The 14,667-nt window shown below is 48.5% G+C and overlaps 1 protein-coding gene across 4 annotated transcripts in view; it reads left to right on the top strand.

Annotated features, from left to right (window-relative positions):
• EXTL3 (exostosin like glycosyltransferase 3) overlaps positions 1-14,667 on the top strand; it is a 170,785-nt gene that overhangs the window by 150,552 nt on the left and 5,566 nt on the right. For all 4 annotated transcript variants that reach the window (XM_083605057.1, XM_083605055.1, XM_083605058.1 and 1 more), the window contains 3 exons: positions 8,745-8,872; positions 11,187-11,331; positions 12,131-12,259. In XM_083605057.1, coding sequence (XP_083461183.1) covers positions 8,745-8,872; positions 11,187-11,331; positions 12,131-12,259 — 402 coding nt within the window. The remainder of the gene's footprint in view (positions 1-8,744; positions 8,873-11,186; positions 11,332-12,130; positions 12,260-14,667) is intronic.

The following is a 14,667-nucleotide window of genomic DNA, read 5'->3' as shown; positions in this document are numbered from 1 at the left end:
GGGACAGTGTTCTCGAAGCTACCAGCATGAGTTTGACCAAACTGCGGGAGGCAGTGGAAGACAGGAGGGCCTGGCGTGTTCTGGTCCACGAAGAGTCGGACACGACTAAACGACTAAACAACAACCAGCTTTTGTTTCCTGAATGGTGCCACAGACCCCCTGCGTGGATTACAAGGACCTCCTGGGGTCTGCGGACCACCAACTGGCAACCTCTGCTCTCAGCTGACTACTGTTATTGGTTTCCAGTGCATCCAAATGGCTAGGGGGAGAGAGTGGGTGTGTGTTTGTGTTTTTCCATGGCCACGTCTCTGAGTTGTTGTCTTGAATCAACAATGGTTGTCTGTTCCTTGTCAAAGAGACTTGGGCATGGTGGAGTTCGTAGCCCCAAAGCCGGTTCCTACATGAGCCTTCCATGCATAATTTTATTTGTGCATCCTTTTCCCCACACGCAGGGTTCCAGCACATGGGGAGACACAAGACCCAGCTGGCAAGCTTCCCCTCTGCCGACGTGCCTCCCCTTTTTTTCTTTCCTGTTAGAATTATTTGTGATTGTGCCTTCGATATCTCGCTTTTAAGAAACTCCCACCCACCACATACAACCCTCACTTGGAGTATTTCTGACCCTGGGATATAATAATACAGTGGACACTCAGGCTGCTAACGTGATCCGTGGAGGATGCACGTTCGCAACCCGCAGTGGCGCACTTGTGCATGCGCAGGTTGCGATTCGGCGCTTCTACGCAAGGCGCGATTTAGTGCTTCTGCGCATGCCGACTGCCGAAACATGGAAGTAACCCGTTCTGGTACTTCCGGGTTTTGGCAGTCCGTAACCCCCCCCCCCAAAAAAAGAACCTGAAGCGTCTATAACCCGAGGTATGACAACAACAACAACAATTTTTCTTTATATCCCGCCCTCCCCAGCCAAAGCTGGGCTCAGGGCGGCTAACAACAATAAAATAATACAAAATTCTAAAATAATTTAATTATAAAATTAATTCAAATCAAATTGATGGCAACCATTGGGCTAGAGTTCTGTGAGGAGTACCAAAGGAGGGGGTCAGGCTGTGCCCTGGCCAAAGGCTTGGTGGAACATCTCTGTCTTGCAGGCCCTGCGGAAAGATGTCAAGTCCCGCAGGGCCCTAGTCTCTTGGGACAGAGCGTTCCACCAGATCGGGGCCACGGCCGAAAAAGCCTTGGCTCTGGTTGAGGCCAGCCTAACCTCCCTGTGGCCCGGGACCTCCAATATGTTTTTGTTTGAAGACCGTAAGGTCCTCCGTGGGACATACTAGGAGAGGCGGTCCCGTAGGTACGAGGGTCCTAGGCCGTATAGGGCTTTAATAATAATAATAATAATAATAATAATTATTATTATTTATACCCCGCCCATCTGGCTGGGTTTCCCAAGCCACTCTGGGCAGCTTCCAACAAAAGATTCAAAACATTGAAACATTACATTGAAGCATCAGTCATTAAACACTTCCCTAAACAGGATGTCACCCAGTAGTTTCTTAACGCTTTTTGAAATCAGCTTTGCTGAAGTCCAGAGTGTTTGTCTGACTGCATTCAGCTTTCCTTTGTATAATGAATCCCAAGAGGAACGTGGTCACTTCCTTCCAAGGACCCCATTGCTTCCACCTCATCCATCAACAACGCACGCTTGAGTTTTTTGGGAGGATGGGCTGGGCAGGAGGCACATCAGGTACTACAGATAGATCTCTGGGCGACTGGAAGCAGCCTAGTAAGGGCATCGGTCTCCCAGTTGTGTAACATTTGGCAACATCAACAAAAAGCCATCACCCCCTCCAAAAATGCAAGAAGGACATTTACACTTGCCAGAAGCTCAGCTCTGCCCTCACCGGTCTTGGAAGGATCCTTTAAAAAAGTCCCATATGACCAGAGAATTTGCGCCTGTCCATTGGGGGATATTTGTTGTTGTTTAGTCGTTTAGTCGTGTCCGACTCTTCGTGACCCCCTGGACCAGAGCACGCCAGGCCCTCCTGTCTTCCACTGCCTCCCGCAGTCTGCTCAAACTCATGCTGGTAGCTTCGAGAACACTGTCCCACCATCTCATCCTCTGTCGTCCCCTTCTCCTTGTGCCCTCCATCTTTCCCAACATCAGGGTCTTTTCCAGGGAGTCTTCTCTTCTCATGAGGCGGCCGAAGTATTGGAGCCTCAGCTTCAGGATCTGTCCTTCCAGTGAGCACTCAGGGCTGATTTCCTTCAGAATGGAGTTGTTTGATCTTCTTGCAGTCCATGGGACTCTCAAGAGTCTCCTCCAGCACCACAATTCAAAAGCATCAATTCTTTGGCGATCAGCCTTCTTTATGATCCAGCTCTCACTTCCATACATCACTACTGGGAAAACTAGAGCTTTAACTATACGGACCTTTGTTGGCAAGGTGATGTCTCTGCTTTTTTAGGTGCTGTCTAGGTTTGTCAGGTCTTGATCTACAGGGTGGCAATTTCAAAAGTCTAAATAAGGGCTTGCACACCATTGTTCTGGGTTCCTCCTCCCTCCTGCGTGTGGGGAGCGAGGACCCTGTTGCAACAGATCAATAAAGATCAGGCTTGCTAGCTGCTTTGCTTCTCAATATTCTCTGGTTGGCCTCTGTTATTTTCTCCTACCAATAGGGAACCTACGTAAGGACTCTATATGGGCTCTTGGATACCCCATAAGGGGAAAAAGGGCAGATTTTTGTTTACAGCAGTTTCAAGTGGCAATATAATAAGACCCCTAGGACAGTTCCCTGATATTTATAAACCAGATTAAAAAGTAAAGAAAAAAGGACATGTTACTACTTCCCAATAGCAATCATCATCATCATCCTAGAAAATGTGAACGGAGTCACCAAATTTTGTATCTTGTATGTTCAGTTTTAGTTTTCATGAAGTACTGTTTCCTTTTTATTTGTTTCCTTCAATGCGTTATTGATTTGTAGGTTTTTGAGTAAACAAATAAAAAGAAATATTATTTTAAATACCAGTATTCTCGCCCCAACCCTGTAACACACTGGCCCCAGATTCCTTATAAGGAACCTCAGAGATTAAATGGCTCCTGCTTTCAATTAATGAGTTCAGGGTTATAGTGTCCATTAATCTGCTTCTCCAGAGAGGTTGCCCCTTCGAGTTGCGCGAGGAAGGAATCCACTCTCTCTTCCCTCAAGAGGCAGCGTTCGCATTTCGGTCTCCTGCACGTTTACAGGAAAAACAGCAGGAGAATCAATGTGACCGTTTGAGCTGCTTCCTTAGACTATATTGATCCGCAGGGTGTTTGCATCTTAAATATCTCCAAATAAATGTTGTCTCATTATGCAGAAATCTATATATGTGCACAGCTGCATTATTCTTGCTGCTATCATTATTATTGATTACCATCAAAGCTGCATGGAACTAGGATTTAAAAGTTGCCATAATGCACCGTGAAGTCTGGACAGCTTAATATTTAAGATCCGGGAAATGGAAAGGCTGACGTTCTGCGTATAATCTTTAATTATTCCCTCCTTGGCGATTTGAAATGTGTAACTGCATTGTGACCTGTTTCCTTCTCATAGGCAGACTTCAGATGCCAGTAATTCACATATGTTGTGTAATTCTTTATCTCCTTGACATCTGATGGGAGGGCGTTCCACAGGGAGGGAGCCACCACCGAGAAGGACCTCTGCCTTGCTCCCTGTTTCTGTTTTACCCTGTCAATTGGCAGTTAAGATATTTTGTTTAGTGGCTCAAGCCTCTTTTGCTGGATAAGTATTCTGTTCTGGTTGAAACTACTTGTTGTTGTTTTTTAAATAACCGTAACCGTTTGATATGTATATTACATTGCTGTAAGCCAACGGTTCTCAAACTTTCTTCTCTGGGCCACACTTTTCAGGATAAACATTTGCTCGCACTGCGCCAATATTGATAAGAAATACGCTGGAAAGCAAAATGAAACAACAACTACCGGTGCTTGATTGATAACAGAGAACACTATCCATATTCTGCAAATATTTTAATTTTTTTAAAAAAAGTTTAAGTGTTTCTTTGATTGCCCTTGAATCTTCCTCTCACACCCTTTGAGCGTCACTGCTGTAAGCTGTCCTGGGGAAGGTGAGTGAGAAACCTAGCAAACTAATAATACACAAATTCGTTAAAATGGAAGCGCTGCTCCCTGTACATTTCAAAGTGTTGGTGCTGACCTTTAAAGCCCTAAACGGCCTCGGTCCAGTATACCTGAAGGAGCGCCTCCACCCCCATCGTTCTGCCCGGACGCTGAGGTCCAGCTCCGAGGGCTTTCTGGCGGTTCCCTCATTGCGAGAAGCAAAGCTACAGGGAACCAGGCAGAGGGCCTTCTCGGTGGTGGCGCCCTGTGGAACGCCCTTCCAGCAGATGTCAAAGCGATAAACAACTACCTGACATTCAGAAGACATCTTAAGGGATGTTCAGGGAAGTTTTTAACGTGTGATATTTTACTGTATTTTTGGTTTCTATGGAAGCCGCTCAGAGTGGCTGGGGAGGCCCAGCCAGATGGGCGGGGTATAAATAATAAATTATTAATATTATTATTATTGGTGAGTGCTGGTGCATTTTGTAAAGTAAGTAGCAGGAGCCCGAGTGGTGGAATTTTTGTGTGTGCTTGCCTAGCAAAAGCCAGGTGCAGTGGCGTCGCAACGGGGGGGGGGCAGTGCGCTCCGGGTTCCATGTCAGGGGGGTGACAAAAAGGCACCCCGTGGGAGTGCGAGCAGCTATCGCGCCACTGCAGCCGCATGTGGAGGATCCTCCGTTTGCAGCTGCAGCCACGAGCAAAGTATCCCGTTGCCGGCGGCAAACCATTATGTACAGTGCATGTGCGGTGTCACACACATGCGCTGTCACGGCTAAAAATTGGCCGCTGTTTCTTTAATGCTAAAAGAACTACAATGACTCATGCAACCTTTCACCAAATTACACCTGTATATACAGAGTGGTCAATGTTAGTGTTTGGTCGGTGTAGGTTGGTTGGATTGTAGAAAGCTGGTTGCGTTTGGTGTGTGTAAAAGCTGTCGGTCGTGGTTGGAGAAGAAGACTTCAAGAATAAAAGCAGCAATACTCTGCAAGAAGACTCTTTCTCAAAGACTCTCTTGTGCCAACTAAGGTCTGAGGACTAGGCAAAGGAGTAAAAAGGAGATCAGAACCTTTTCTTTTTCAAACACTGACATGCGCTGTACGTAATGCGCTGTGCATAGTTGTTTGCCGGCGGCAGCGCTCGAGCGCCATACGGACGGCAGTGGGATCCCACTACAGCCACATGTAGAGGATCCTCAGTTCGCAGCTACAGCCGCGAGCAGAGTATCCTGACACGGTCTGTATGGCGCTGGAGTGCTGGCGGCGGCAAACCGCTATGTACAGCACATGTGCAGTGTCACTATGTACGGTGCATGCGGCGTATGTAGCGACACCGCACATGCATCCCACGTAGCGATGCCCCGTCCCAGGTGTCACGATGCATCCCTTTGCCGCTGGCCAGGTGACCTGGGCTCTTCCTGCTGGGCGCTGCTGAGATGCTGCAAAGGCAAGGGGAGGAGCCCAGGTGCATCGTGCACCCCTTTCAGTGCGCTGCTCGCTGCATGATCCGCGATGCCCACTGTGTGCCTCCTCCATTCACCCTAGCCAGCTGCCTTCTTTGCTTGCCTTGGGTATTCCTTCTGCTTTTGATGGATCTTTCTTGGAACATTCTAAATGCCTGCTTGTCGAATGTTCCATATTTTTTTCTCTCTCTCTCTCCCGCTATTGACAGAGGAAAGTACTAATGTTGGCTTAATGCGGGGATTTAATCATGCCAGCTGTCACCTGGTTCCTTCCGACAAATATTTTCCACCGCTAATGGTTTCAGCGCCAGATTTTATTTTTTTGTTAATGCGATCCAAATGTAATCTTATTTAATAGCATTTCACCGCCGTAATGCTGTACGCTTGTTTAAAGACTTTGCTCGCTATATGAAAAATGTAGGCATGGGGGGGGCGGTAAAGGGAGCTTCTGCATTTTGGAATGGGAAATGGACATCTTAAGAGCCGTGATTTGGAAACTTGTGTCCAGGGGCCAAATGTGGACTCCCCCAATTAATCATCATTTTATTTGTAAGCTGCATTTCCATAGTTCACAGCCATGCGCAAGGTGGTACTCCAACGTGAAAATATTTGCTTAATTACAACAAGTGGTCATGAACAAAAAATAAAAGACATCCAAAAAGTGTGCAACCAAATTGAATGATTTCCAGATAAACCATGTTGTTGTTGTTTAGTCGTTTAGTCGTGTCCGCCTCTTCTTGACCCCCTGGGCCAGAGCACGCCAGGCACTCCTGTCTTCCACTGCCTCCTGCAGTTTGGTCAAACTCATGCTGGTAGCTTCGAGAACACTGTCCCACCATCTCGTCCTCTGTCATCCCCTTCTCCTTGTGCCCTCCATCTTTCCCAACATCAGGGTCTTTTCCAGGGAGTCTTCTCTTCTCGTGAGGTGGCCAAAGTCTTGGAGCCTCTGTCCTTCCAGTGAGCACTCAGGGCTGATTTCCCTCAGAATGGAGAGGTTTGATCTTCTTGCAGTCCATGGGACTCTCAAGAGTCTCCTCCAGCACCACAATTCAAAAGCATCAATTCTTTGGCGATCAGTCTTCTTTATGGTCCAGCTCTCACTTCCATACATCACTACTGCGAAAACCATAGCTTTAACTATAAAAAAAACCCATAATAAGATCTAAAAATCCTCTGCTTGGTCATCAGAACTCTCTCTCCAGGCCACGCCCATCTCCCAGGCCACACCCCCTGCCAGCCCTGCTTTACACCCTCCTTGAGTTCTCTTACCTGGCTGAAACATGCCCTTGAACTCTGGTCAATCTAGCCCACTTTACAAAGGTAAAAATTGTGTCCATTGCCCTGCCCACTTTTGCCTTTGGCCCCATGGGGCGCAGGTAGCACTGTGGTCTAAACCACTGAGCCTCTTGGGTTTGCCGATCGGAAGTTCAGCGGTTCGAATCCCTGCGATGGGGTGAGCTCCCATTGCTCTGTCCCAGCTCCTGCCAACCTAGCAGTTCGAAAGCACGTCGAAGTGCAAGTAGATAAATAGGCGGGAAGGTAAACGGTGTTTCCGTGCGCTGCTCTGGTTCGCCAGAAGTGGCTTAGTCATGCTGGCCACATGACCCGGAAGCTGTACGCCGGCTCCCTCGGCCAGTAAAGCGAGATGAGCACCGCAACTCCAGAGTCAGCCACGACTGGACCTAATGGTCAGGAGTCCCTTTACCTTTACTTAAATTTGTTCTTGGTATGAGCTTTTGTGTGCATGCACACTTCTTCAGATATACTGAAACAGAAGTCCCCAGACCCTTATATATAGTGAGAGGGTGGGGAGGGGTATTACTCAGAAGGGTGGTGTGAATGGGTGATTTAGGTGTGGTAAACCTGTCGATGACTGTTAATGACCGCAATTGGTCTTAGAGGAAAAAGCAAGGGGTGAGATGGCCAAAGATAGCTTTATCATGTATAATGAGATAAGAATCCAATGTCTCTATTCAGAGCAGGTCTCTCCATGGTTTTGAGTTTCGTAATAAGTTGCAATTCAGCAACTTCTCTTTCCTGTCTATTTCTGAAATTATTTTGTAATATGACAGCTACTTTGAGATCTTGTATAGAATGTCCTGGGAGACTGAAGTGTTCTCCTACTGGTTTCTCTGTCTTGTGATTCCTGATATCAGATTTATGTCCATTTATCCTTCCGATGGTTGTTTTTCATTCAAGTTAACAGGGAGAATTAGAGGAAATGCTATACAAAAAGTATAAACAATGAATGGATAATCTTCAGTGAATACCCATAAGAATTATATGGACAAGACAAATCTCCTGACAGATATAGAATGAATCTAGAAAACAGAGGAGTATAAATGTGTATAGACCACCAAATTGTAAAATATCACAATGAGAATACAGTGGTACCTCGGGTTACAGACGCTTCAGGTTACAGATGCTTCAGGTTACAGACTCCGCTAACCCAGAAATATTACCTTGGGTTAAGAACTTTGCTTCAGGATGAGAATCGTATGGTAGCAGCGCGGCAGTAGCGGGAGGCCCCATTAGCTAAAGTGGTACCTCAGGTTAAGAACAGTTTCAGGTTAAGAACGGACCTCCGGAACAAATTATGTTCTTAACCTGAGGTACCACTGTAGCTGAAAGTCAAACACTTGGGTATATTTACATTGGGTATGTAGGTAGGTAATGTATGTATTGTATGCAATGTGTTGTATTGTCTAATTTTAAGTTTAATAACAATAATAATAATAATAATAATAATAATAATAATAATAATAAATCAAGCACTCAGTCCCCTACCTATAGCTGGACACAGTAACGTTAAGGAAGAGCCCTACTGTTAAGGTATAGAAAGCAGTCCCAAGTCCAAGGGCTGAAGGTGACCCAAGTCATAGGTGGCTGAAGGTGGACTCTCCACCTGTCTATCGGACAGCAGCATCTTTAGGGGAGGGTAGCTTAGAGCAGAGGGAAGGGCAGTTAACACACACACACCCCATAGAGTCTGTGCTCCAAGTCATTCTCTCCAGAGTCGCTTCTCCCAGGCTGCTGTTATCCACATACATGCATAATATCCTGTTAGGGGGCTCTGTGTCTCCATGCTTGTGTGATACTTTAGGAGATCTCTGGAACAGGAAAACCCCCTCCCTGTTACGTCCACTGTGAGATCTCACCCAGCACGAGTTCTTTTTTAAAAAATTTACTTCTGTTTCTTAGGTGGTGCGCACAGAGAAGAACAGCCTGAACAACCGCTTCCTGCCCTGGGATGAGATTGAGACGGAAGCCATCCTGTCTATCGATGACGATGCCCACCTGCGCCATGACGAGATCATGTTTGGATTCCGGTGAGCCAAAAACTTTGCTCTTTAATGGGCAAGGGACGGATCCTGCCAAGGGGCCCAACAGCCTCTTCCCTTCCTTCCCATTCATTCAGAGCCGTTCACTATTGCCTCTCTCCAGCAAGCCCAATTAAGCTAACCCAGCGGTTCCCGAACATTTGATTTTCCGGGTCCCCGCCACCTTGATTCCGTTATCTCATTCTCAGTGCCTCCCCTGCAGAAAAGCTTTATTCAGAGCAGTGAATCAATCACCAGTCTAGCTGCCACATTCTGGATTAGTTGTAGTTTCCGGGTCACCTTCAGAGGTAGCCCCACATAGAGCCCCATCGCAGTAGTCCAAGCGGGAGATAACTAGAGCATGCACCACTCTGGCGAGACAGTCTGCGGGCAGGGAGGGTCTCAGCCTGCATACCAGGTGGAGCTGGTAGACAGCTGCCCTGGACACAGAATTAACCTGCACCTCCATGGACAGCTGTGAGTCCAGAATGACTCCCAGGCTGCGCACCTGGTCCTTCAGGGGCACAGTTACCCCATTCAGGACCAGGGAGTCCTCCACACCCGCCCGCCCCCTGTCCCCCAAGAACAGTACTTCTGTCTTGTCAGGATTCAACCTCAGTCTGTTAGCCGCCATCCATCCTCCAACCACCTCCAGACACTCACACAGGACCTTCACTGGTTCTGATTTGAAAGAGAGGTAGAGCTGGGTATCATCTGCATATTGATGAAATGAAAGCCATTTACACCTCTAATGTCCTTCTGTTGCCCTCTTGCCTCTTAGTGCCCCCTGGAAATCCCCCCCCCCCCGAGGGCGTACCACCCATTTTAGCAACCACTGAATACTTTGTGGCCAAACAAGCACCAAACAAGGCTAGTTTTCCTCCCTTCCACTTGCATAATTACACTGTCCTTTCTGCTTGTGAGTTCTAACTTATACTTCCCTCTCAGGTTGCATGTGAGAGAGACTGTTTTTGAGCATTGGAGCAAAGGGTCTCTGTTCTTTCCTCCTCCTTTCCCGAGGAGTTCTGCTCTCCTGCGTGCCCCCCAGCAAGGGAAACTGCGTCTTGTTCATAGATCTTACTCTCCCTATCTGCACGAGGGGATATCTTCAGGAAAAATTAGCTGTGGGGTCTTATTTCTCTGCATTTGCTCTAAATTCCCACCGCATGCAGATGTTTGGCTGCAACAAATCCTTATTTTTAGCAACGTGCCTCTATTTATAGTCACCAGTGCAAGTGGGACTGCTCCTTGCCGGCACGACGTGAGGAGTCGTGGAAGTGTTTTTATAGGAAGGGGAATAAGCTCCAACCACGTTTATGAAACTGGCATTGGGGGGAAGAGACATGGAGAGATGGCAGGATTTGCTTCTCCCTCTATAAATCTTGTTTTTAAGTGGATGAGGAGAGGCCTGTATAGCCATTTATGGCCCCGGTTAGATGATCGACGTGGACCTCACTTAAGATATGGGCTTCACGTCAGATAATCATCTAAGCTTGCAGGGTGTGTGTGCATAGAATTCTAGAATTGTAGAGTTGGAAGGGACCAAAAGAGTCATTTAGTCAAGGGGTTGGCAACGTTTTTTGAGGCTGGTCCGGCCCACTCCCCGGCAGACCTCTCGGTGGACCGGAGCGTACGCGCCGGAGCGTGCACTCAAGCTATTTCCGGCGCTCTTCTAGCTGCCGTATTCTGGATTAGTTACAGTTTCCGGGTCACCTTCGAAGGTCGCCCCACGTACAGCGCACTGCAGTAGTCCAAGCGGGAGATACATAGACCGTGTGCACCACATTGAGCTTCTTGGAGTGTAAAATGTAATGGCCATAGGAGGTAAAATAGCAGCAGGAGCATTTTGTGAGATGTGCGGCTCTGTAAGCTAAAGCTCTGGTTTTCTGCCCCGAAATCCAAGTGGCTGTGATTCGCAGTCCTGCCCTCGCCCTACCAGTAACTTTAGGAAGGACGAGCTGTTTCTGTTATCGTTACAATAAACAGAAGAGAAACAAAATGTGTGTCTGTGTGTTTGCTGAAGAAAAGGGCAGAAACCAAGAAAAAGCTGAATGTTAAAAGTCAAAAAGAAAGTGTGTGAGGGGGGAGTCCTCTGGGCTTTGCATTACAGTCAGCCTCTATTCTCAGTGTTGCCCATTTTCTTTGCTGAATATTTGCCGCCTGGCTTAACAGCGAACGCCCTGTGATGTCTGCCTAAAACAATGTATGAATCAGCCGCCGTCGGCTTGGTGAGAGGGCCGCTTGTGTTGGTGTTGTGCGGCGCTCTTTGTCCCCAGTCTGTCCGGCTTGTTCCATCTCTTCCCTTCCCACTTTGCATCTTCAGGGTCTGGAGAGAAGCCAGGGACCGCATTGTCGGCTTCCCTGGGCGCTACCACGCATGGGACATCCCTCACCAATCCTGGCTGTACAACTCCAACTACTCCTGTGAGCTCTCCATGGTGCTGACGGGCGCTGCCTTCTTCCACAAGGTAAGGGAGGGGACCCCAGTCGCTGGGAGTGGCTCTCAGCTCACATATTTTTATAAGAAGGGGAGTTGCAAAAAACAACAACACCCCAGCTCTCATGTTCTCCGTCCCTTGTGGAGCTTCCTTTGCCAACCTGCCCGTTCCTGGTGGGCAGAGGGGGCTGTTATTCTCACAGGCCACATCCACAGAAGCCGGGAGCCAAACTCAAGCTGTCCTGTCCTTCCACCTGTTCGGGCACGATGGAGAAAACAGAACAGGGCTGAGATATTGTCCTCTTGGGCGAAGTAGAGGGAAGGGGTGCAGAAACTCGTGATCTAGTGGTTGGAACCAATATCGGGCCGTCTTTTCAGTGCAAATGGACTTGCCTAGGTGGGCAGTTAGAGAGCCAGCGAAGGAGCTAAGCTCTGTTCCTCCTTCCCTTGTCTGGAAGGAGTTTGGACCTAGAATGGGGCACAGATGCTGTTGGACTCCAACTCCCATCATCCTCAGCCAGCATGGCCAGTATCCAGGGATGATGGTAATTGGAGTGCAGGAACATCTGGAGTTCCACAGGATCCCCGTCCCTGGCTTACACCCAGATCCAATGTTGTTCTTCTGAGGCAGAGAAGAAAATGAAATCGAACAAGCCATTGTGTTATATTGGGTCCATTTCACCTGCACAAGACTCTTCTCTTTTCCCCAAGGTGTGTATATTTGGACTCAACCAAGGGAAATCAGTGGCATGTGTGTGTGTGGTGGGATCTTGGCCATTTTCTGATGTTTTCCCATTCTCCTTCCCTCTCTCTCTCCCTTTCACCTGCAGTACTATGCCTACCTGTATTCCTACGTGATGCCCCAGGCCATCCGAGATATGGTAGATGAATACATCAACTGTGAGGATATCGCTATGAACTTCCTGGTCTCTCATATCACCAGGAAGCCACCGATCAAGGTAAGCGCTCTCTCATTCCTGAGCTACTAGGGCAGGCACCCCCAAATTCGTCCCTCCAGATGTTTTGGGACTACAATTCCCACCATCCCTGACCACTGGTCCTGTTAGCTAGGGATGATGGGAGTTGTAGTCCCAAAATATCTGGAGGGCCGAGTTTGGGGCATGCCAAACTGAACAATGGTGTGGAAAAGAGGATTGCAGCATTTAATCAATTAAACTGTTAGGTCAAGTGGAAGAAACTTCCCATCAAGTAAAAAGCTTCCCCTATATATAAACACACACACCCCACACACACCCAAGCTCATGCACAAATTCACAATCTGCTTTCATTGCCTTTTTCTCTTTCCCTTTGGGTTTGATACAATATGATCTAGACCAGGCCTGTCAAATTGGCCCTGGGATGTGGGAGAAAGAATAACAAGTAGAGACCCCCCCCCCTCCAGGATTGAAAACCACCCCGCAACTTAGGAAATCCTGTATTTTGTGTTATCAATTTAATTTAGGAGTCGCTTCCCATGAAACACCCCAAAGCAATGAAAAATAAAGACAACAGCGATTAGAAAGCAGCATATAAATACGGTATCTGGTCCAGTGCGGGTAAAGAAAATCTACGCTTAAAACGCTTTGGCAGTCTTCAGCAGACGCCAGAGAGACAGCGTAGGGGATTCTTATGGGCCAAGTCAGGGGCCACCACACTGGAGGCCATATTTCTGCATTGTCCAGAATGAACCTCCTAATAGGGTGACATCTTCAGGAGGCCGTCTCGTACAGGTTGTATGCACAGTGATTGGTAGTGCATATAAGGAGTGAGGTGATCTTTTAGATCTCACCTGCAGTTGTCTCAAGGCACAAATAAGCTCCGTGGGTAAGTTATGGCACTTTCTGAACCCAGTACTGCTAATAAGCTCCCCCTCCAGACACCCCAGAAGGAGAAGACACTGTCCTTTCTTGAAATGGCGCTTCTCAACCTGTGGGTCCCCAGATGTTGTTGGACTACACCTCCCATCATCCCCGAGCTCTGGTCTTGCTAGCTAGGGGTGATGGAAGTTGTAGTTCAACAACATCTGGGGACCCGCAGGTTGAGAAAGGGGGAAGGTCTCCATTCAGATACCTTTGGCAAGGGAAGCTCGTTCGGTTGTCAGAGCCCAAACGTCCTCGCCTTTGAGGGCAAAGACAACGCCCAGGGGGTGCTTTGAAAATTTGGAAGCATTCTACAACATGCAAGATGGTGGTGTTCCCCATGCAAAAAAAAAACCATGCAAAAAAAGAGTAGATCTTACTGACTTGCACAATTCCTTTGAGTATTACTGTATTTTTCGCTCTATAGGACTCACCAGACCATAGGACGCACCGGACCATAGGAGGGGGAGAACGGGGAAATAAAATTCTCCCCCTCTCTGCTCAGCGCCCCTTCAGCAAAGCGGCAGGAGAAACGGAGCCCCTTTCATTTCTCCTCCCGCTTCACTGAAGGGGCGCTGCGCAGAGAGGGAAAACTGTGCAGCACCTCTCCAGCGAAGCGAAGCCTGGAGAGCAAGAGGGATCGGTGTGCACCGACCCCTCTCGCTCTCCAGGCTGCAGGCAGCTATCCGCAAGCCTTCGGAGCGCAGCAGGAGTTCCCGCTGCGCTCCGAAGGCTTGCAGATAGCTGCCTGCAGCCCCCGGAGCGCAGCGGGAGTTCCCTGCGCTCTGGGGGCTTCAGGCGGCTTCAGCGAAAGCAACACAAAGCCTCCGGAGCGCGGGGGGAGCTCTCCCTCTGCACTTCAGAGGCTTTGCGTTGCTATCGCTGAAGCCAAGGAGCCTGCATTCGCTCCATAGGACGCACACACATTTCCCCTTCATTTTTGGAGGGGGAAAAGTGCGTCCTATAGAGCGAAAAATACGGTACTTGAGATGGGACCAGCCCTCATAGCTGTCAACTTTACCCTTCTTTTCTTGCGAGGAATCCTATTCGGAATAAGGGAATTTCCCTTAAAAAGGGGGGGAAGTTGACAGCTACGCCAGCCCTTGCCTTGGGGTCAGGTTGCCCACTGCGTACGGCTTGGGACACGTCTCCAGAGGCCCTTTAATTTGGCACCATCATTAGCTGGTATTTCTCTAGAGCAAAGTCCATCAGCGGCTGTTAGTAATTGCTTTGACCTTTTGGCTCTGCTTAGCAGCCAGAGTGGGCAGGAGGAAGACGGAGGAGGCTTCTAGCTGAAGCCGACCTGCTGAGGTCCCTGCCAGGCATTTTGTGTCTCTTCATGAAAACGAGCCTTTGCGGATAAGGGCAGCCGTTTGGCGTGGGCAGAGCAATCCTCTGGCTTCCCAGTGAGGGGTCCAGAGGGGGTGGGCACATGGCCTCCCTCTCCCACCCTGCCCCTCCTTGGCCTCAGGCTCAGTTGGCATAGCTGGGTGTACCCGCCCTTGGGG

This window comes from Podarcis filfolensis (assembly GCF_964270895.1).
Source record: "Podarcis filfolensis genome assembly, chromosome: 3".
Lineage (NCBI taxonomy): Eukaryota > Metazoa > Chordata > Lepidosauria > Squamata > Lacertidae > Podarcis > Podarcis filfolensis.
This window is presented reverse-complemented; position numbering and strand designations above follow the sequence as displayed.